The sequence below is a fragment of the Staurois parvus genome, unplaced genomic scaffold (genome assembly GCF_062004578.1).
Source record: "Staurois parvus isolate SC_StPar_1 unplaced genomic scaffold, SC_StPar_1.0 ptg000018l, whole genome shotgun sequence".
Lineage (NCBI taxonomy): Eukaryota > Metazoa > Chordata > Amphibia > Anura > Ranidae > Staurois > Staurois parvus.
Window position 1 is genome coordinate 25683883 of NW_028317814.1, and position 22649 is coordinate 25706531.

Here is a 22649-nt window from a genome sequence, read left to right on the forward strand (position 1 = left end):
GTGGTCTACAGAGAGGGATTACATTCGCTATTATTATACAGAAGATAGGTCCTTTGTAATCTCAGCGACTCAGTAGTGTCCCAGTAAAGCTTCATTAAAAATGTACGTAACTGATCTCTGTGGATGTTTTTTCCCATTCCAGTTCTTTACTGAACGATGGCACCAACCCCAGTAATGTTGGGAACTTGAGTACTATGCCTACTGCGGCGCCACCTTCTACAACAGGGGTGAGAAAAGCCTGGCATGAACACGTGACTCAGGATCTTCGAAACCATCTTGTCCACAAACTGTAAGTGAATCACACGCAGATGATTTGGGGGGGATGATAGAGTTGTAACATGTGAATTATACTGTTTTACAATGCTGAATATTGTATACCATTTCTTCTTACTACAGTGTGCAAGCAATCTTCCCCACTCCTGACCCAGCAGCCTTGAAAGATCGGCGCATGGAAAACCTAGTGGCTTACGCTAGGAAGGTTGAGGGTGACATGTATGAGTCTGCCAACAGCAGGGTATGTATTGTCCAGGGGTGTCCTGGTGGTCACTGCAAAGCCTTTTTGTTGAGTCACAATAAACGACACTGTCTTAATTGTATTTAGATCATCTGGCCGTAGGCTAGAGGGAGGTAAAACATGCATGGTGTGGTGGTCACCACGCACAGTAACTACCTACAGCATCGGCCAGTCACTTTTTTCTGTTGATAAAAATTTTTTTTTTGGACCAGGGCATTTTTTATGAAATTAAAGCGGAGTTCCACTCACCTGTCAAAAAATAAAAGTCAGCAGCTACAAAAAACTGTAGCTACGGACTTTTAAAAAAACAGCCACTTACCTGTCCCGTGGTGTGTCCCCCGCAGCCTGTTTCACCGGCTGTCCTGTATTCCAGGAGGCCGGCATCTTCAGTGTGGGCACCCGGCTGTGATAGCTTGCGGCTTCACATCCGGGTACCCATGTGCGAGTAGCGCTGCGCTTCATGAATGGTCCTGTAGTCTTCTGGGACCTGTCACGTGTCCCAAAAGACAACGGGGAGGGAGGACACCTGGGCAATTGGACTGGAAGTGGCAGTGGGTACCTGTCAAATTCGGGTACCGCCCCCCAAAGGTGCCAATCCTTAATGGGGAGTGGGGGAGCAGTCCTTAAAGTGGAACTTCCCCTTTTGCGTGGAGCTCCGCTTTAAGTAACGTAATGAAGAAGTGTACCAAAAAGAAGGTTCTATTTACTGTGGAATCTAATATAGTATAAAATATTGGGTGTAATGGTCCATATGTTTCTGGAAGGTTGAGTACTAGGTTCACGGGGTCAGCCTGAGAGCCAGGGCAGCTGTCCTTTTCAGAAGGATGTTGACATTGACGGAACCCTTGTGCCATTCCACCCAATTACTCTTGGCGGGTTTACATTTGAATAGGAAATTAGATTTTGTGGGCTCTACGTGCTTTGCTGCAATAGCAGGTTGCACTATACACAACCAGAAGATAACAAGCATGCATTTTATGTCCACCTAGAGGATGTCAGATCAACAGTGGCTGGAGAAAGTGGGCAGGTTTAGTACCCAACATAGCAAAGAAGAAAAGAAAAGTAATCAAGAAACTTTATGCAGAGTAGGTAGAAAGTGTGAGAAAGTTTACATTTAGCTTGTTTTGGTCCACTTACTTCATTGTATTTGCCTTTCATCCAGGATGAGTACTACCATTTACTGGCAGAGAAGATATACAAAATCCAAAAGGAACTGGAGGAGAAGCGAAGGTCTCGGCTGCAGAAACAAGGGATTATGGGAAATCAGGCCTTACAGACACCTGGAACACAGGCACCGGCTCTTCCACAGGCTGCAGCTGCTGCACTAGGCCAAGCACAGGCTGTCCGACCAGCCAGTAAGTAAAGCATGGTTGATGACGTTCTAGTAGAAGGAAAGCTCTTGTGAATAAATTTTGTACTTAACTGTCTCTCTTCCATCTTTTTAGATGGCCCTCTCCCAATGTCTTCAGTGTCCATGAATAGAATGCCAATGGCTTCAGGTAATGCATGTTCCTATATATTTCTATCAGTTTTCCTTCTAATAGAGAGATTTGGTTTAGGTAGTGGGCCGGATGTCACCTTATGGTCTGGGAGTAGCAGTGGAGATAACTCGGATGAGAGCAGCCTTGCCCCCCAGTGGGAACCCCACCCCACCCCCAACTCCTATTCCAGCAATCCTGCGTTTCTGGTAGCCCATGATTATTGTGCATAAGAGCTCTAGCAAGCCGGGCCCTCTTGATTCTTCTTGTATTGAATTGTATTGTAATTATACTGTCTCCCTTTTTATATTGTAAAGCACTGTGCAAATATTTTGTACAATATAAATCCTGTATAATAATAATAAGATGGCTTCACTTGCTGAAAGAATTTTCATTTCAAGAGCAGTTTCTTCCAAAAGATAAGATGCAGATGCAGTCCAAACAGTCTACAGTGTCTTCTACCTACAGGCCTTCATGGGAGGGCTTTCCTAGAGAGGAATAAAACTGCCTAATGTTTTTCCTCCTGTAATCAGGGCATTCACTCTATGGCCTTCTATATTCTGGTGAATAGTATGGGAAATGAAGCTCAGATTTGTAACTTACTAGCTTTAGCCTCTGGTAGATGTTTTTCTTTTTTTTTTTGTTTTTTTTTTTACTTCTTTCAGAATACTCTTGAATATTTAGGCCTGAGACACATGAATTTTGTTCTCTAGACTGAGACCAGAGTTCTTTGCATGTAGATTCTAATGCTGTCTAGTAGGAGTGCCCTATTCACCTACCATACTGTGCTCCTATATGAACTTAACATTTTATAGACTTTTAGCATGTTTGTTGTATTAAGTGTTTAATCAGATGGCACTTTTTATGGGCCACCTGCGTGTCACTTGCACAAATCGTGTGTAGCATAGTCCAAGCTTTGAGATACAGACTTGTATATGTTGTGCACAGCATAGTCTCTGAAGTTACCAGCAAACATTACAAGGATCTGACCCTGATTTCAGGAGCTTGAAATTTGCGCATCTCTACCAAGTAAAACACAAAGACTTTCTAATAGCTGTCATTCAGTCTTTCTGCAGCAGGTCAAAATATGTTCATTTTTAGTCTACCATCTATTTAAATTTTGTTTTTCTTTTCAAACACAGCAGGAATGAACCAGTTCAACAGCATGCCCTTGGGAAATGTACAGCTTCCTTCTGGCCCAATGGGACCTCGTGCAGCATCCCCACTCAACCACCCCACGCAGATGAACAACATGGGCTCAGTGCCAGCTGTGAGTACCCCTGCCAGTGTTACAGTGTCTAGACAAGAGCCCAGTAGATCTTAGAGCAAGGTAGCATTGTAAAGAAGCTGGTGCTTTAGTATTTTTTAGTTTGTTTTTTTTTTTTTTTCTTTTGCCTGTGGAATTGGAGGTCCCTTGGCTCGTTAAAAATCAATTCTGGCTCCAAGGTTAGACATAGTCGACATTTAATGTAGGTTTCAACTCAATCTTGGCCAGATTCTCTACGACTTGGGGGGGAACAAAATGCTAAAATATTAGCGTTGTTCTCATGCCTGAGCATACAAAATATTTTATTCCATGGAATCCTCTTTTGAAATTGCTGTTGGTGATTCCCTAGATGGCAGCGATGTCTCCTTCCCGCATGTCCCAGCCGCAGAACATGATGGGAACACATGCCAATAACTTGATGGGTCCAGCACAGACACAAAATCAATTCTTGCCGCAAGGGCAGTTCCCAACAAATACTGGAGGACTTGGAGTGGCCCTCGGACAGGCAGGGGCAGCGGCAGCTGTATCACAGGTAAGGAATTTTCTTGGTTGTGAACAAGAAGGAAGAATAATTGGTGTTGGAATGGATAAATAATCAGCACTGTGACATTGAGTTCTGATTCAGTTCCCAGCAGGGACTTATTTTCATGGAGTTAGCATGTTCTCTGTGTTCAGACATCCTACTATTTGCTTAGCTGCTTCTGACCAGTTTAGTTTTAGCGTGTATAACTGGAAGATAATGGTTGTGAGTTTCTCTGATTCGTGGAATGATGGGGTGTGTGTGCATGAAGTTCTATGTAATGTATTCATCAGTATAATGCAATGTTTTTTTTTGTTTTTTTGTTTTTTTGCTGTGCAGCAGGGACAGGCACCTGCCGCGTCTTTACCAATCAGCAACTCCATGAACTTGTTGGGACCACAAACAAGTCAGCTTCCAAGGCCAGCTCTCTCCCAATCTCCCCTCCATCAGACACCACCTCCAGTCAATGCTTCAGCTGCTGGCATGCCCCCTGTCCAGCACCCAACACAACATCCACCACCGACTAGCAGGACTCCACCACAGCCAGCAGCACCTGCACAGCCTTCCACTCCGCTGCCCCCAGCTGGACAGACACCAACGCCGACACCTGGCTCCGTCCCCAATTCCATGCAGACACAGAGCACCCCAACTGTACAAGCGGCTGCTCAGTCTCAGCTCACTCCACAGCCTCCTACTCCTGTGACCAGTCAGTCTGTGCCGACACCACAACCAGCGCCGCTGCAACCAACATCCGTACATGCGGCAGCCCCTGGCACTCCAGTAAGTTACTGTGTTTCTATAGAGGTGACACTTAACTGCTGTGGACTCTTTACTGAGGACTAATTAAAAAATGTCGTGCTTTGATTCCAGTTATCTCAGCCTGCTGCAAGTGTTGAAAACCGGGTGCCCACACCTGCCTCAGTCGCTAGCACCGACAACCCGTCAGCCCCTGATCACCCAATGATGGAGGTCAAGCAAGAGATCAAGATGGAGGAACCGGAGCCTTGCGAGCCTGTGGCAGAGCCAAAACCTGAGGTGAACACTGGCAACAGTACAGATTGTGACGAACTTTGACTTGGTCTTTAGCAAATGCTAATGAAATGATCCAACTTTTATAATTCAGCTGGGTCCTAGCATACCGTGTTCTCAATTGGAAAGCAATTAACTGAATGCAATAGCTGTGTGGAAGTCTTTGATTTGGCTCGACTGTCTTAGGTTATTGTCATACCACAAATATAATGATAAACTCCAGTGTAAATAAGAATTAAATTAATATTTTTAGAATGTTTTTATTTTATTTTTCAAATTTTTTAAATCATCTGATCTCTGCCCATTCTCTTTTTTAACATTTGTCAGTGTTCACAAGTGTTTTAATATAGTGTGCAGAGGAGAAATGAGTGGACACACACAGTAGCCAAAGTTTAAAAAAAAAATCTCCTTTGTGTGTCACAGACAAGGGGATGCCAAATTTATGGCCTGCCTCAGTAATCCCAATCAGACCTGCTTCATAGTTATGAGTGTGCACAGTATATGCAGTGTTGCAATTTTTGCCTGTATTTATTTTGTAACAAGCCTGGCAAAAATCCATTGTGATTGATTGTGAGACCTTAATATGGTAGCATGCCCATCTTGGATACTAACCCATAGGACAGCACAGTGGCTAAATGGTTAGCACTTCCGCTTGGCAGTACTGGGGTAGTTGGTTCAAATCCCAACCCCAGCACCACCTGCCTGGAGTTTGCATATTCTCCCTGTGCCTGCGTGGGTTTCCTTCCACACTCCAAAGACATGCTGGTAGATGAATTGGATCCTGTCTAAATTGTCCCTAGTATGTGTATGTATGAATGTAAGTTAGGGACCTTAGATTGTACGCCTCTTGAGGGTTAGGGACCGATGTGAATGTACAAATATATATATATATATATATATATATATATATATATATATATATATATATGTGTGTGTAAAAGCACTGCGTAAATTGATGGCGCTATATAAGTACCTGCAATAAATAAATAATTTGATTACTTTCCGCCTAATGTACTCCTTTGTTCTCCCGTTGTGGTGCAGGTTGAGGAGGAGGCTCCCGCACCAGTAAAGGAAGCCCCGCCTGAGGGTACCGAGGTAAAAGCAGAACCAATGGAGGTTGAGGAAAAGAAGCCAGAGGTTAAAACTGAGACTAAAGAGGAGGAGGAGGCCACCAGCAACAACACTACCCCTCCATCCACTTCACCTTCTCAGCCACGCAAGAAGAGTACGTCATTGCTGGGCTTCCTTGTATGTTCATAGCAGACCTATACAATTGCAGCAGCTAATTATTCTAACTTTTTATTCTGTGTTTATTTTAGTATTTAAGCCAGAAGAGCTGCGGCAGGCACTGATGCCCACATTAGAAGCACTATATCGACAAGATCCAGAGTCTCTACCTTTCAGACAGCCTGTTGATCCACAGCTACTGGGAATCCCTGTGAGCAGAATATATTTATAATAAAGGATTTGCTAGTGATAGCTGTACAGTATCTGTTAGCGGTTCTTTTTTTTTTTATGTTTCTGTAGCTTCATTTTACCTGTAGGTGTCACTAGAGCACATTAGGACATTGATCTAGAACAGTGGTTCTCAACCTTCCTAATGCCGAGACCCTTTAATACAGTTCCTCATGTTGTGGTGACCCCCAACCATAAAATTATTTACCCAGTAATTATAATTCATGAAGTGTTGTTTTACCTCCAATACTGTTGCTTTTAACAGAGTAGCTGCTTTTAACAGAGTAGCTGCTTTTAACAGAGTAGCTGCTTTTAACAGAGTAGCTGCTTTTAACAGAGTAGCTGCTTTTAACAGAGTAGCTGCTTTTAACAGAGTAGCTGCTTTTAACAGAGTAGCTGCTTTTAACAGAGTAGCTGCTTTTAACAGAGTAGCTGCTTTTAACAGAGTAGCTGCTTTTAACAGAGTAGCTGCTTTTAACAGAGTAGCTGCTTTTAACACAGTAGCTGCTTTTAACACAGTAGCTGCTTTTAACACAGTAGCTGCTTTTAACACAGTAGCTGCTTTTAACACAGTAGCTGCTTTTAACACAGTAGCTGCTTTTAACACAGTAGCTGCTTTTAACACAGTAGCTGCTTTTAACACAGTAGCTGCTTTTAACACAGTAGCTGCTTTTAACACAGTAGCTGCTTTTAACACAGTAGCTGCTTTTAACACAGTAGCTGCTTTTAACACAGTAGCTGCTTTTAACACAGTAGCTGCTTTTAACACAGTAGCTGCTTTTAACACAGTAGCTGCTTTTAACACAGTAGCTGCTTTTAACACAGTAGCTGCTTTTAACACAGTAGCTGCTTTCAACACAGTAGCTGCTTTTTACACATCGGAAATATGTGTTTTCCAATGGTCTTAGGCGACCCCTGTGAAAGGGTCGTTCAACCCCCAGGTTGAGAACCACTGATCTAGGACTTGCAGTATGGTGATGCCTCCATGTATTACAGGATTACTTTGACATTGTGAAAAACCCCATGGACCTATCCACTATCAAGAGGAAGCTTGATACGGGGCAGTACCAAGAGCCTTGGCAGTACGTGGACGATGTATGGCTGATGTTTAACAATGCCTGGTTGTATAATCGCAAGACCTCCCGGGTTTACAAGTACTGCACCAAGCTGGCAGAGGTGTTTGAGCAGGAGATTGATCCTGTCATGCAGTCTCTTGGTTACTGCTGTGGCCGAAAGGTAAAACCTGAATATATATAAAAAGGCATGTTGTTTCCCTGCATTGAACGGAGGGAACGTGGAACTCATTTTACCTCTTTGTTTTTGCTGCCAGTTTGAATTTTCACCACAGACGTTATGCTGTTATGGGAAACAGCTGTGTACCATCCCTCGTGATGCTGCCTACTTCAGCTATCAGAACAGGTAACCTTCAGTCTGTGTTATTAGAGACCAGTCAAAACATACGAACCAGGTTTTCAGCAGTTATTTGTTGTGCTCTAAACATGGGCAAAATCTGTATGACCAGTTGAAGAGAAGTCCAGTATATCTTAAGCTCCTACCACACAAGTTTAAAAAAGATTAATGTACTTTAAATTATATTTATAATGTCAACATTTAAAGTGGTATTGAAATCATTTGTTTTTTTTTAAAACCACTGACAGCGAGGATTTTTTTTGGAACAGAAGAGACCCTAGTGGTATTAAACCCTTCCATCCAATTTTACAGCCATGTAAGCTGCCATCTTGGTCTCGGTTGGATTAGAAGTAGTGGTGCACCGAAACTGAAAATTCAAAATGCACTTGGCCGAAAACCGAAATGCGCAGTGTTTAAAAATATATAGTTTTTATAAAAAAAATACACTTTTGATTTAAATAATAAAAAAAAACCCACAATATATACCCCATTTTTTTGTAAAATATGAAGGAGGATGGTACGGCGAATACATAGATACCCAACATGTCAGGCTTTAAAATTGCTCATGCTCGTGGAATGGCAGCAAACCGCAGTACTTAAAAATTTCCATGGGTGATGCTTTAAAAATGTCTGCAGGTTAGCAGTGTAACGTTACAGAGTAGGTCTAGTGCGAGAATTATTGCACGTTCGTGGCGATACCTCATGTGTGTGGTTTTTGAACACAGTTTACATATGTGGGCATGGCCTACGTATGTGTTCACCACTATGTGCGAGCATGGGGGATGGGGGCACAGTAAACCTTTTTTTTTTTTTTTTTTTCTTTTTTTTGCACTGTCCCTTTAAAACAAAATTGAATCACTTATTTTTATCACAAGGAATGCATGCAAACTTGTTGTTAAAAGGTGCTTGTGTTGATGTTCCATTTCTTTTCCCTCAGGTATCACTTCTGTGAAAAGTGTTTCACAGAGATTCAAGGGGATAATGTCACATTAGGAGAGGATCCTTCCCAGCCTCAAACGTAAGTGGCTACACTGTGCCCTGGGTGACCCCTTTAGACTTAATAATGCACTTTATCCATGCCCAACTCTTTTTGCATCTTTGGGAATGGGAACTGTAATTGAACTGTATCTTTAATAATATTCTCTTTACACAGAACAATCTCCAAAGATCAGTTTGAGAAAAAGAAAAATGACATGCTGGACCCTGAACCGTGAGTAGTTTTTTGTTTTTTTTTTCTTTTTCTCTTGACAAGTAGTACTGTGTAATGTCTACTGTGAGCCACATTTTAAAGTGATACTAATTCTAAAAAAGTCTCTTCCTTAATGCATTGCTTGCATTAAGGTAAAAAACATTTTTACGTTGCCTATGCTCCCCCTTCCCTGTGTGAAGAGGAAGGAAGGGGAGAAGAGATCAGTGCTCTGCATGGCTGCATCTCCTCTCCCCTCGCTTTCCTCTTCCCGGCTGCATCTCCTCTCCCCTCGCTTTCCTCTTCCCGGCTGCATCTCCTCTCCCCTCGCTTTCCTCTTCCCGGCTGCATCTCCTCTCCCCTCGCTTTCCTCTTCCCGGCTGCATCTCCTCTCCCCTCGCTTTGCTCTTCCCGGCTGCATCTCCTCTCCCCTCGCTTTCCTCTTCCCGGCTGCATCTCCTCTCCCCTCGCTTTCCTCTTCCCGGCTGCATCTCCTCTCCCCTCGCTTTCCTCTTCCCGGCTGCATCTCCTCTCCCCTCGCTTTCCTCTTCCCGGCTGCATCTCCTCTCCCCTTGCTTTCCTCTCCCCTTGCTTTCCTCTTCCCGGCTGCATCTCCTCTCCCCTCGCTTTCCTCTTCCCGGCTGCATCTCCTCTCCCTTCGCTTTCCTCTTCCCGGCTGCATCTCCTCTCCCTTCGCTTTCCTCTTCCCGGCTGCATCTCCTCTCCCTTCGCTTTCCTCTCCCTTCGCTTTCCTCTCCCTTCGCTTTCCTCTCCCTTCGCTTTCCTCTTCCCGGCTGCATCTCCTCTCCCCGGCTGCATCTCCTCTCCCCTCGCTTTCCTCTTCCCGGCTGCATCTCCTCTCCCCTCGCTTTCCTCTTCCCGGCTGCATCTCCTCTCCCCTCGCTTTCCTCTTCCCGGCTGCATCTCCTCTCCCCTCGCTTTCCTCTTCCCGGCTGCATCTCCTCTCCCCTCGCTTTCCTCTTCCCGGCTGCATCTCCTCTCCCTTCGCTTTCCTCTTCCCGGCTGCATCTCCTCTCCCTTCGCTTTCCTCTCCCTTCGCTTTCCTCTCCCTTCGCTTTCCTCTCCCTTCGCTTTCCTCTCCCTTCGCTTTCCTCTCCCTTCGCTTTCCTCTCCCTTCGCTTTCCTCTCCCTTCGCTTTCCTCTCCCTTCGCTTTCCTCTCCCTTCGCTTTCCTCTCCCTTCGCTTTCCTCTCCCCTCCCCTCGCTTTCCTCTCCCCTCCCCTCGCTTTCCTCTCCCCTCCCCTCGCTTTCCTCTCCCCTCCCCTCGCTTTCCTCTCCCCTCCCCTCGCTTTCCTCTCCCCTCCCCTCGCTTTCCTCTCCCCTCCCCTCGCTTTCCTCTCCCCTCCCCTCCCCTCGCTTTCCCCTCCCCTCGCTTTCCCCTCCCCTCGCTTTCCCCTCCCCTCCCCTCCCCTCGCTTTCCCCTCCCCTCCCCTCCCCTCGCTTTCCCTTCCCCTCCCCTCCCCTCGCTTTCCCCTCCCCTCCCCTCCCCTCGCTTTCCCCTCCCCTCCCCTCGCTTTCCCCTCCCCTCCCCTCGCTTTCCCCTCCCCTCCCCTCGCTTTCCCCTCCCCTCGCTTTCCCCTCCCCTCCCCTCGCTTTCCCCTCCCCTCGCTTTCCCCTCCCCTCGCTTTCCCCTCCCCTCCCCTCGCTTTCCCCTTCCCGGCTGCGTCTCCTCTCCCCTCGCTTTCCCCTTCCCGGCTGCGTCTCCTCTCCCCTCGCTTTCCTCTTCCCGGCTGCGTCTCCTCTCCCCTCGCTTTCCTCTTCCCGGCTGCGTCTCCTCTCCCCTCGCTTTCCTCTCCCCGGCTGCGTCTCCTCTCCCCTCGCTTTCCTCTCCCCGGCTGCGTCTCCTCTCCCCTCGCTTTCCTCTCCCCTCGCTTTCCTCTTCCCGGCTGCGTCTCCTCTCCCCTCGCTTTCCTCTCCCCTCGCTTTCCTCTTCCCTCGCTTTCCTCTTCCCGGCTGCGTCTCCTCTCCCCTCGCTTTCCTCTTCCCGGCTGCGTCTCCTCTCCCCTCGCTTTCCTCTTCCCGGCTGCGTCTCCTCTCCCCTCGCTTTCCTCTTCCCGGCTGCGTCTCCTCTCCCCTCGCTTTCCTCTTCCCGGCTGCGTCTCCTCTCCCCTCGCTTTCCTCTTCCCGGCTGCGTCTCCTCTCCCCTCGCTTTCCTCTTCCCGGCTGCGTCTCCTCTCCCCTCGCTTTCCTCTTCCCGGCTGCGTCTCCTCTCCCCTCGCTTTCCTCTTCACACAGGGACCTGAGCAGCAGCAGGAGTCATTGGCTCTTGCTGCTATCAATCAAGTGTGCTGAAGAAGAAGTGAAGGTGGTGGGGCTTAGTCCGTGTCTGTCTGTGTCTATGGAGCAAAGCTTCGTACACACCCAGGTCAGGAGCGAGCACACAGCGTTTGTCCCCATAGCAAATCGCTTGCTATGGGGACACACAAAGAAGGGTAGGAGCCAGGATCTCCGGCGGGGGACCTGAGAAGAGAAGGATCGGAATTGCTCTGTGCCACACCACTGCACAGAGCAGGTGAATATAACATGTATGTTTTAATTTAAAAAAAAATGTCTGCCTTTAGTAACATTTTATTCTATTTCCTAAAATATTGTCTGCCTTTTCAATAATTGGGCCTTTTGATCATTATATACATCTACACACATTTGCAGGCTCATTGAGTGGTGTCAGTGGTCAAATATTATTCCTGAGGAAGGTGAACATTCTGTTACTTTCTTTTTACATCAGGTTTGTGGATTGCAAAGAATGTGGCAGAAAGATGCATCAGATCTGCGTCCTTCATTATGATATCATTTGGCCATCTGGGTAAGTTCAATCCTTGTAAACATGCAGTTAGACTGTGAGTTATGTGATCTGTACACCATCTACAGGGCTGTGGCCCATGAACAGGCAGTCGGCAGGCAGAGTAAACCTAAAGATCCAGGTATAGTAATGTATGATCTGCACAAAGCCCCTCTTCTTGCTTAATTATTTTGCAACAGAATAGCAAAAAGGATTTCAAACATAAAATAAAAACTATTCACTTCTTCTTTTCTCACATAGATTTGTCTGTGATAACTGTTTAAAGAAAACTGGACGGACTCGTAAAGAAAATAAATTCTGTGCAAAGAGTGAGTAACATTTTGTTTTTCTTTTTTGGGGGGGGGGGGGGGTGTTTTGTTTGTTTTTTTGTACATCTTTACAAATCTGTAACCCTGAGAATAAAAGTCTGATTTTTGCTTTGCTTACTGAAATTTACCACACATGTGTTTTTGGCTGCATTTCTTTGGTCTTTATTTGTGTTTTTCCTTTGTTTTCGTCAATCTTACATTAATCGTTTTCTTCAGGGCTTCAAACGACCCGACTAGGAAATCACCTTGAGGATCGCGTGAACAAATTCCTAAGGCGGCAGAACCACCCAGAGTCTGGAGAGGTGTCAGTCAGGGTGGTAGCCAGTTCTGATAAGACGGTGGAAGTCAAGCCTGGCATGAAATCCAGGTATGCATTACCAAGGAATTTATTTTGCATGTTGCCATCAAACATTGAGCAGGATTTCTAACCTTTGCAAAGTGAGAATTTTCCAGATATGCATGACAATTTTTTCATTTTTTTTTTTTGGGCCACTCTTCCCTTTTTCTATGTACATGCTTCTGGAGTTCTTGTCTTGATAGTCAACTTGATAGCTTCTTGATCTTGGTTCTAATTCTAATCTTCTCGCAGGTTTGTGGACACGGGCGAGATGCCAGAATCCTTCCCGTACCGCACTAAGGCACTTTTTGCCTTTGAGGAGATTGATGGAGTGGATGTGTGCTTCTTTGGCATGCATGTTCAGGAATATGGATCAGATTGTCCTCTTCCCAATACCAGGTGACCACACTTTTTCTGTAATAATGGCCCATAATACTGCCAATCTCAATGCCCTACAACTTTCTGGATCTTTGTTCTCTTTATTACTACCAAATCGCAAAATAATTTGCATCCCTATGTATATGCCTTTTTAAAACCTGAATCTGTGTCTTTCTGCAGACGTGTGTACATCTCATATCTGGACAGTATTCACTTCTTCCGACCGCGAAGCCTCCGTACAGCAGTCTACCATGAGATTCTCATCGGGTATTTGGAATATGTGAAGAAACTCGGGTAAATCTCTGTTCCTCTATCTTTGAACCACTTCCAGACCGGACACTTTTACCCCCTTCCTGACCAGGGCAATTTTCAGCTTTCAGCGCTATCACACTTTGAATGACAATTGTGCAGTCATGCAACACTGTACCCAAATTAATTTTTTACCATTTATTTGAGACAGATAAAGCTTTATTTTGGTGGTATTTATTCACCGCTGGGATTTTTATTTTTTTTGCTATGTAAATGAAAAAGTCCAAAAATTTTGAACAAAAGTGTTTTTTTTTTTTTTATAAAATTTTGCAAATAAATAATATTTCATCATAAATCTTTGCCAAAATTTATTCCGTTATCTTTTTAGTAAAATTTAAAAAAAAAAAAATTAGTTTATAACCAAAAATTATAATTTTTAAACATTTTTTTTTACATTTTTATTTTATTTTTTTATATTATTTTTTATTTATTTATTTTTTTTACATACTATCACCCTAGCAGTACAGTGTCACCATGGTGACACTGTACTACTTGTGGGGGGTGACGAAGATTTTTTTTTTTTTTTTTTTACACTGATTGCTTTTACACCCATATAGGATGTAAAAGCAATCATTTCTCTTTCTCTCTGTGTGCATTCCTGCACTCATTGAGAAGTACTGAGTGAGCTGTGATTGGTCACAGCTTGTCACATGGTACAAGGCTGTTGTGAATAGCCTTGTACCATGTGACCTCTGTGATCATTCACAGATTTCACACATAGTAAGCAATGATGTCACAAGTGACATCTTGCTTACTACTTTGCATGTGATCACTGATTGGCCAATCAGTGATCACATGATCGGGACCTCGTACAGAGGTCCCGTCCGACGATCGGTGTTTCACTGTGTCCGGAGGACACAGCGGGCACCGGATCGCGGTGCTGCACGCTCCCAGGGAGCGCGCACAAGCAGGGTGCTGGGAGGCCGTTCATAAACGGCTACCCGACCCTGCACTGCCACCATCCGGCCGTTTATATGCAACGGCCGGTCGGGAAGTGGTTAAAAAAGGTTTGTTTAGAAATTAAAGGACCCAATGGATAAAGTCATTTATGTAAAGTGTGATAAGTATCTGAGCATGTACACATGTATTACTTAAGGGATGCACTTTATGTAGATCTATAACTTTTTTCATTTTTAAAAATCTTTGTCCATTCAGCTATGTGACAGGGCACATTTGGGCCTGCCCACCAAGTGAAGGGGATGACTACATCTTTCACTGCCACCCACCTGATCAGAAGATTCCCAAACCCAAGCGTTTACAGGAGTGGTACAAGAAGATGCTGGACAAAGCTTTTGCAGAGCGCATCATCCATGACTACAAAGTATGTAAAAGCTGTTTTTAGGTGTATGTCTGGACAAAAAAATACACATAAAGTAACCTCTCTCCAATGCATGCACATTTCTCCATGTTTTTTATTCCTTTTAAAAAGTCGACATACAGAATAATGCCTAAAAATCCTGCAAGAAGCGCATTTATCTCCCAATTCCCTGTTGGCAATAATTCCCCTGCTGCACCTAAACACAAAGCAGCTTTATCATTTGCATCTGAGATCTCCTCTGCTGGACTGCAGAACTCCACCTCTCTGCATGTCCCTGACCATATCTACGTGTGCTACTTCTTTCCCAGCAAAAAAAAAAACTGTTGCCCTTGATCCCAAAAGTCTGCTTGCACTATGTGTGGGGGAAACAGCTCTTCAGAGATGTAGCCTGGTGATATCTTGTAAGTAATCTCTCATTGCAACAATAATTGAAAAGAAATTAATAATGCTAGGATGTGCAATTAAAGGAGGGGGGGGGGGGTAAATTAGGGTCATGCCTATTTAGTTGAAGTGGTATTAAAGACATTTAAAAAAAAAAACAAACAAACAAAAAAAAAAAAAAATCAAACAAAACCACTGCTCGGAGCAGCCCCGATCCTCATCACCAATGCTCCTGCCAAATGCCCCCAAGAAGCCTGCTATTGGGATACCCGAGCTGCTGCTCTGCCTGTCCATTCACACACACAGCCACAGCTTGGCCCTGCTCCCTCCCTTTTCATAGGCCCCCTGGCTATGATTGACATCAGCAGGAGCCAATGAGGAGGGAGAATCACTGGAGGGCTGAGGCTCTCGTTCACATCACTAGATTGCGATGCAGCTCAGAAAAATATTATCGGGCCAGGCACACAGATTTTTTTACCTTCATGAACAGAATGCATGAAGGCAACAAACAACCTTAAGCCTTTACATCCACTTTAAAAACATTGAATTGGTAAATAAACCAATCATATCTGACTAACACTTTGTCTCCTGTGCAGGACATATTTAAACAAGCGACTGAGGACAGATTAACTAGTGCCAAGGAGCTTCCATATTTTGAAGGTGACTTTTGGCCTAATGTGCTGGAGGAAAGTATCAAGGAGCTGGAACAGGAGGAAGAGGAGAGGAAAAAGGAAGAGAACACGGCAGCTTGCGAGACCCCCGAGGTGAGTTTGCATATTATTTGATATCATCATTTTCAAATAATTTTTTAAGGGACACAGACATTTTTCATTTCAGAGGAGACATCCTGGTTACTTCCTTTTGGAACACGCAAAAATGACTGTATTTTGACTTGTTTGTAGGGCTGCCAAGGTGACAGCAAGAACGCCAAAAAGAAAAACAACAAGAAGACCAACAAGAATAAGAGCAGCATGAGCCGGGCCAACAAGAAGAAAACGAGCATGCCCAATGTGTGTAATGATCTGAGCCAAAAACTGTATGCCACTATGGAGAAACATAAAGAGGTAAGGAAATGCTAGCAGCAATCTAAAGCAGACATGTCCAGCAGGTGTTTTTTGTTTCGACACCATTGAACCTTTAGGTATATGCCCAACCCATAGGAGATTGAACAAGTAAAAGATGGCTGTGCTACATGGGGAAATGCCCCTTTTTCTGAGTAATAGTTTCTTAGTCTAAGCTTAGACTTTAACAATAATACACCGTGATCCTTACTAAAATATGCAAACCCTAAACGCACATAACACTTTTCACCCCAAAAAGTGTATAAATCATATATAAAATATGCTAACAAATATGAGTAAACAACTCAAATTGCAAAATTAGATAAAAGATAAAAATATAATATAATCAAATTCTTGAAAATAGTCTTTCAAAAAAAGTCCACAAAAACCTTCCAGCAAGGAGATGCTTCCAAAGCGATTCCTGAGATCAGACCAGAGCGTGAATATAAATCAGCATGTAATCATTCAAATGAAGAAACAGCCTGATAGGCTCAGCCAATGACTCAATACTCCTCCGTCCACATTAAACTTCACTAGATAATGGGGCTAGATAATGATTCACTCCATGATAAGCTCAACCAATGAATTAATGTTCCTTTTGTATGCATAAACTCTGAACCATGTCACCATATGAAACTAGGCAATGATTCAGTCCATGTGAAGCCAAAATATCTTTATTAAACATTAAAGGTGGATTACCATCATATATAAAAAGTAGTAGTATAATAATAATCAGCCAGACCCTCTGCGGACCCTCAGGAGTGCTCCTTCTGTGTAACTGAATGAGAATTCCAGGATCCAAGATGGTCGTCCGGTAACTTCCAGTGCGTCTTGACGTCACTTCCCTTTGACGTGTTTCGTCACTTGACTTAATCATAAAGGGTCTTTTTTTTTTTTTTTTTTTTTTTTTTTTTTTTTGAAAGACTACTATTTTCAAGGATTTGATTATATTATGTTTTATATTTTTATCTTTTATCTAATTTTGCAATTTGAGTTGTTTACTCATATTTGTTAGCATATTTTGTATATGATAAGCTTAGACTTTAATAGACACCGGACACATGCAGGCCTAAACATTTCTGTGTTTGCATTTTTTTTTTTTTTGTATTCTTTTAATTCCTAAAGCATGATGTTTTAACTCCATACAGCTTTTGTCTGAATAAAATTTATTACAGTTCTCATTTTAACAGGATCACAAATGTGCCACGGGCCTTAAGAAGATCTGCGTATTGTAATGGTGGGGGAGACCCAAGTGTGGCTTCTGTTTTCTTAGATATGGTCAAGGTCTAAAATTTATCAGTTTAAAAATAAAAATTATATAAGAAAACAGGATATGCTTATTGCTAATTTTTCACATGTCGTAGATTGTAAGCTCAAAAGTGCAGGGCCCTCGAACCCCTCATGTATTGTTTTGTTACTGTATTGTCTCATGTTCTGTTCCCCACTATATTGTACAGCGCTGAGCAAACCCTTTGGCGCTATATAAATACTGTATAATAATAATGTATTAGAAGTTTGTATTGTTCCTATCTCTTATTTATTTAATTTTTCTCCTGTAGGTGTTTTTTGTGATCCATCTCTATGCGGGCCCAGTGATCAACTCCCTCCCACCTATTGTGGATCCAGACCCTATGCTGAGCTGTGATTTGATGGATGGACGTGATGCATTCCTTACTCTTGCCCGGGATAAGCACTGGGAGTTCTCCTCATTGCGTCGCTCCAAATGGTCCACTCTCTGCATGCTGGTGGAACTGCACACACAAGGCCAAGACCGGTTTGTCTACACCTGCAATGAATGCAAGCACCATGTGGAGACTCGCTGGCATTGTACTGTCTGCGAGGTGAGTGTGCCTAAATCAGGGGTGTCAAACTCTTTCATCGCAGGCCGTATCGGCATTATGGTTGCCCTCAAAGGGCCGATTGTATCTGTAAGACTAGATGGCCAGAGCACCCGACCCCCCATTACATCAGATGTCCGGAATCCCACACCCTCCCTAACATCACCATGCACCCCCTTTGGGGGCAGAGCTAGAAAGCAGAAAGTGCAGGGTCTGCAGGAGGACCAGAGGAGGAGTGGAGTCAGTTACCAGAGTCTGCTGAATGCTGAGACCAGGGGAGGCAGAGATGAGGGGGTGCTGCAGCTGCACTGAGAGGTGCAGAATTTGGCAGAGGAGTTCTATTCTCCTCTCTGCTGCCAACTACTGAGACAAGGTGGGAGCGGAGACAAGGGGGGTACCTGCAGGAGAGGTGCAAGGGCCACATGAAATGGCCTGGAGGGGCTGGATTCGGCCCGCGGGCTTTGTGTTTTGACACCTGTAACCTAAATGTTTCACTTTTACCAAAGGGATTGTACTGTGTGTGCAAATTCTACAATTACTCTAGCGGAGCTTAAGAGTCAGCATTATTTCAATCCATATTTGTTTACAAAGTTCTCCAAACAGATCAGTTATGTTATATTGTATAGGATGATCCCGGAAGAGAGAAAACATGAAAGCGACACGAAGGCATTCGAGAAAAGTAAACCATGTAGAGGGTATTACATGAGCTGCTATAGAATGTAATTACAAGCAGCCTGTTCATTCTGAATATTGTTTTACTGCAGTGTTTTTATACTTAAGTCATGCTGCTTTTATTGTGTCTCTAGTGTTCTAATAATATTTCCTTGTTTTATAGGATTATGATCTGTGTGTGAACTGCTACAACACCAAGAGCCATGAGCACAAGATGGTGAAGTGGGGTCTTGGACTGGACGACGAGAACAACAGTCAAGGAGAAGCACAGTCCAAGAGCCCTCAGGAATCCCGCCGGCTGAGCATCCAGCGCTGCATCCAGTCACTGGTCCATGCCTGCCAGTGCCGAAATGCCAACTGCTCGCTGCCTTCATGCCAGAAGATGAAAAGGGTTGTGCAGCATACAAAAGGATGCAAGCGCAAGACCAATGGAGGCTGTCCAGTTTGCAAGCAACTTATTGCATTATGCTGTTACCATGCCAAGCACTGCCAGGAGAACAAGTGCCCAGTACCGTTCTGTCTCAACATCAAACAGAAGTTGCGGCAGCAGCAGATCCAGCATCGGCTGCAGCAGGCCCAGCTGATGAGGCGGCGTATGGCCACTATGAACACGCGTACAGTTCCGCAACAGCCTCTGCCTTCCCCTACCCCTGCCACTCCTGGCACACCTACACAGCAACCCAGCACCCCACAGACTCCGCAGCCTGCTCCACAACCTTCTCCGGGTGGCATGGCCTCACCAGGCTTCCCCAGTGTGGCTAGGACTCAACCTCCCAACGTGGCATCACAGGGAAAGCCAGCAAGTTCGCTTCCTGTGGTCCCTCCTGCTCAGCCTACACAACCCCCACCGGCTGCTGTTGCAGCTGCCCGTCAGATAGAGCTGGAGGCACAGCAACAACAACTCTATCGGGTTAACATCGAGGGAATGACTAGCGTGCGTCCAGGCATGGTGAATCCAACAGTGGGACCTGTGAATCCATTACCGCAAATGAGTATGAATGTGCCACGTCCAGGTCCAATCGCTCCTCCTCCTATCATGCAAGGCATGCAGCCGGGACAGTGGTCCACAGCCCCAATGCCTCAGCAGAGTTCAATGCAGCAGAATATCCAACGTCCAGTAATTCAAATGGCTGCAGCCCAGCAGGCTGTGGCCGGACCTAGATTGCAAGGAGTTCCCCAGCAGCAGGCTCGCAACATATCACCCAATGCTCTCCAAGACCTCCTGCGAACCTTGAAGTCTCCCAGCTCTCCTCAGCAGCAGCAACAGGTGCTCAACATCCTAAAGTCGAACCCTCAGTTAATGGCTGCTTTTATAAAGCAAAGAACTGCTAAATACGTGGCCAACCAGCCTGGAATGCAGCCACAGCAAGCACCCCAGCAGCCTCCTCAGCAGCCTGGTATGCATCCTCAGCCTGGCCTGCAGAGTATGAACCCCATGCAGGTTGGGGTGCAAAGGCCTAATGTTCCTCAGCAACAGCCAGGAATGAGCCCACAGAGCCAAGGCATCAACCTCATGAATTCAGCTCACAATACCAGCTTAGCCCACAACCCACAATATCGAGAGATGCTACGACGGCAAATATTGCAGCAACAGCAGCAGCAGCAGCAACAACAGCAACAGCAAGGCACTGCAGTTATGGCAGGCGGTATGCCAGCCCACGGGCAGTTTCAGCAGCCGCCAGCAGGATACACACAGTCACAGGCTTTGCAGCAGCAGCGAATGCAACAGCACCTTCCCATACCAAGTGCAGCAATGGGACAAATGCAGCAGATGGGGCAGCCAGGACTAGGCACCGATGGAGCACCACCAAGCATCCAGCAAGCATTACGACTTCAACAACAGCTCAAGCAGCAGATGGCTTCTTCTGGGCAGCCTAACCCTATGAGTCCTCAGCAACACCTTTTGACAGGCCAGCCGCCTTCTACGCATCTTCCCCCAGGCCAACAAATTGCAACCTCCCTAAGCAACCAGGTGCGCTCACCTGCCCCCGTCCAGTCTCCCCGCCCTCAGTCACAACCTCCACATTCCAGTCCTTCACCCCGAGTACAGCCTCAGCCTTCTCCTCACCATGTCTCTCCACAGACAGGATCGCCTCACCCAGGCTTGGCAGCTTCTATGGGCACCTCTTTAGACCAGGGTCACCTGGGAAACCCTGATCAGAGCGCCATGCTTCCACAGCTCAACCCTCCCAACCGTGGCGCCCTCACAAATGACTTGTCTCTTGTGGGAGATACTTCAGGGGACACCTTGGAAAAATTTGTTGAGGGATTGTAGCATCCACCGAACCGGCAGTGAACTGGAGAACTGCAGTGGTGGAGGGAAAGGGGTCCTCTTTAACTCCATCTGCCCCCCCTGCCCCTTTTGTTATATATAAATATAAATATATAAATATCTATCCCTCCCATTCCTTCCACCTTACCATGGACATTTATTTTAATATTTACTTTGTTTGCGTACTCATTGCTGGTCTGCACATCAGGGACACAGGGCCTCAGTCTGGACTGAGACCGCCACCCATTTGCCAGATTCAAACCCTACACTGTCGGAGAGGATGGCATAGCGCTGCTGAGCATCGCCTTCACCCTTCTCTAGCATTGTCAGTGGCTGCTCTGACGTTCAATGCGTTTGGACATATTTTGTGTTTTTCTTTTGTTTTGTTTTTTTTTTCCTTTTGGGTTTTTTTTTTTCTTTTTTCCCTTTCCAAGCTGACCAGGCGGCCAAATTTAGTCACCTCCCTCCCCTTGGGCTGTTAAATTATTGCTCGGCCTCACAAAACACAGCAGGCCAACCTTGTTAAGAGGCTTTAACCCCCTCTTCTGTGCTCACTCCGTGAGGACCGCTGCTTCCTTCTCTGGCAGACTGGTGCAGTTTTGCGTCTGACAGGGAAGGGGTGAACTCATCCATACGCTAATGTGTGTAGTTTTTTTTTTTTTTTTTTTTGGTTTTTCATCATCTGCAAGGACTGTCTTACCGGGTATTTTTTTTTCTTTTTTTTTCTTTTTTTTTTTTCCCTCCTGCAGCTGCAGAGCCTAAAACAAAAACTAGGGGAGGGGGTTTGGGGTCATTTTTACCACTTGTAACTACATCATCCTCTTCAAACCCAAGAGAGGAGGCATTTCCATAAGACGTTTGTAAAGACAGATGGTTTCGGGGGGGAAGGATGCTGTATAGAAACCGTCATCCTCATGGTTATATATATTTTTTTTTTCTTCTCCTTTATATAAAAAAATGAATAAAAATCCCAGGCAGCAAGAAAGCTCTTCCACCAAATCTTCCCACCAGACAGATCCCTCGTTGTACAGAGAATTTTCACAGAAGCCAGAGGGAGAAGCCGTGCAATTTGAATTTTGCCATCTTGTTGAAATATCCCGCCCTCCCCCCACCCCTTTATTTTATTTGTATTTTCTAATGGTCGGGGGCGTGAAAACTGAAACAAAAAAAGGCTCCCGCCAAACGTTGGAACTGCTTATAAAAAGAAAAAAAACTACAGAAGCAAAATTTTTTTTTTTTTGAAATACAAGCAATCAAAAGTGTAAATCATGCCGGTTGTTACCCCCCCCCCCCCACCCCCAACATATAAATAAGAGGCACCGAGGGGAGAGAAAACCCGAGACTGAATCATTGTACAGACTGGTAGAACGTCTGGGAGCTTTTCTTAACCGATATGATATTGTTAACCACTTTGCTGTCAGAGGGGGTGGGTAATTCTCTTCCTCCTTTGACCCCCTCTGGCAGGGAAGGGGTGGGAATACTGTCTGACAGCAGCTATTTTCATGCTGAGTAAAAGTGTACATGGTATTAAAACTTCAGTGTTCTGGGTTTTTTCATTTTTTTTCCTTCCTTTCCCGTTTGTTTTGTTATGGAAAAAAAATGCTGTTTTCAACATTGTATGCTGGACTATGCATGTTTTTTTTTTAATTGTATATAAAGTATTGCTTAAAATTGATATAAATTACTGAAATTTTTACAATGTAGTTTATTCTTACGCCCCCCAGGATCATTTAGGGCTTTGCGGGAATATTTAAGGACGACAGTGATTTTTCCCATTGATCCAAACAGTGTTTGAGGGGGAAAAAAAAAAACGTTGGCTATTAAAGTGTATCTGAACTCTATAACAAAATGTAATATATTGTGGCTTACCAGTTCTTAGATGTGGCAGCTGCTTTATTTATTTCAGGTACTTATATAGCGCCGTCAATTTACACAGCGCTTTACATATATATTGTACATTCACATCAGTCCCTAACCCTCAAGGGGCGTACAATCTAAGGTCCCTAACTCACATTCATACATACACATACTAGGGACAATTTAGACAGGAGCAAATTCACCTACCAGCATGTCTTTGCGGTGTGGGAGGAAACAGG

At 44.8% G+C, this 22649-nt stretch overlaps 1 protein-coding gene across 2 annotated transcripts in view; it reads left to right on the plus strand.

Annotated features, from left to right (window-relative positions):
• Positions 1-22086, plus strand: part of CREBBP (CREB binding lysine acetyltransferase) — an 84094-nt gene extending 62008 nt beyond the window's left edge. The window contains exons 8-31 of one of the 2 annotated variants that reach the window (XM_089683444.1): positions 143-289; positions 397-514; positions 1677-1869; positions 1960-2013; positions 3135-3262; positions 3609-3791; positions 4119-4559; positions 4650-4814; positions 5850-6033; positions 6128-6246; positions 7260-7499; positions 7594-7682; positions 8611-8691; positions 8827-8883; positions 11605-11682; positions 11920-11987; positions 12204-12354; positions 12577-12723; positions 12883-12996; positions 14167-14332; positions 15307-15474; positions 15613-15774; positions 17331-17612; positions 18445-22086. In XM_089683444.1, the coding sequence (XP_089539570.1) occupies positions 143-289; positions 397-514; positions 1677-1869; positions 1960-2013; positions 3135-3262; positions 3609-3791; positions 4119-4559; positions 4650-4814; positions 5850-6033; positions 6128-6246; positions 7260-7499; positions 7594-7682; positions 8611-8691; positions 8827-8883; positions 11605-11682; positions 11920-11987; positions 12204-12354; positions 12577-12723; positions 12883-12996; positions 14167-14332; positions 15307-15474; positions 15613-15774; positions 17331-17612; positions 18445-20556 (5647 nt within the window). In that variant the 3' untranslated portion in view covers positions 20557-22086. The remainder of the gene's footprint in view (positions 1-142; positions 290-396; positions 515-1676; positions 1870-1959; positions 2014-3134; positions 3263-3608; positions 3792-4118; positions 4560-4649; positions 4815-5849; positions 6034-6127; positions 6247-7259; positions 7500-7593; positions 7683-8610; positions 8692-8826; positions 8884-11604; positions 11683-11919; positions 11988-12203; positions 12355-12576; positions 12724-12882; positions 12997-14166; positions 14333-15306; positions 15475-15612; positions 15775-17330; positions 17613-18444) is intronic. The other variant, XM_089683448.1, reaches the window with a different exon arrangement.
• The last annotated feature ends 563 nt before the right edge of the window (positions 22087-22649 follow it).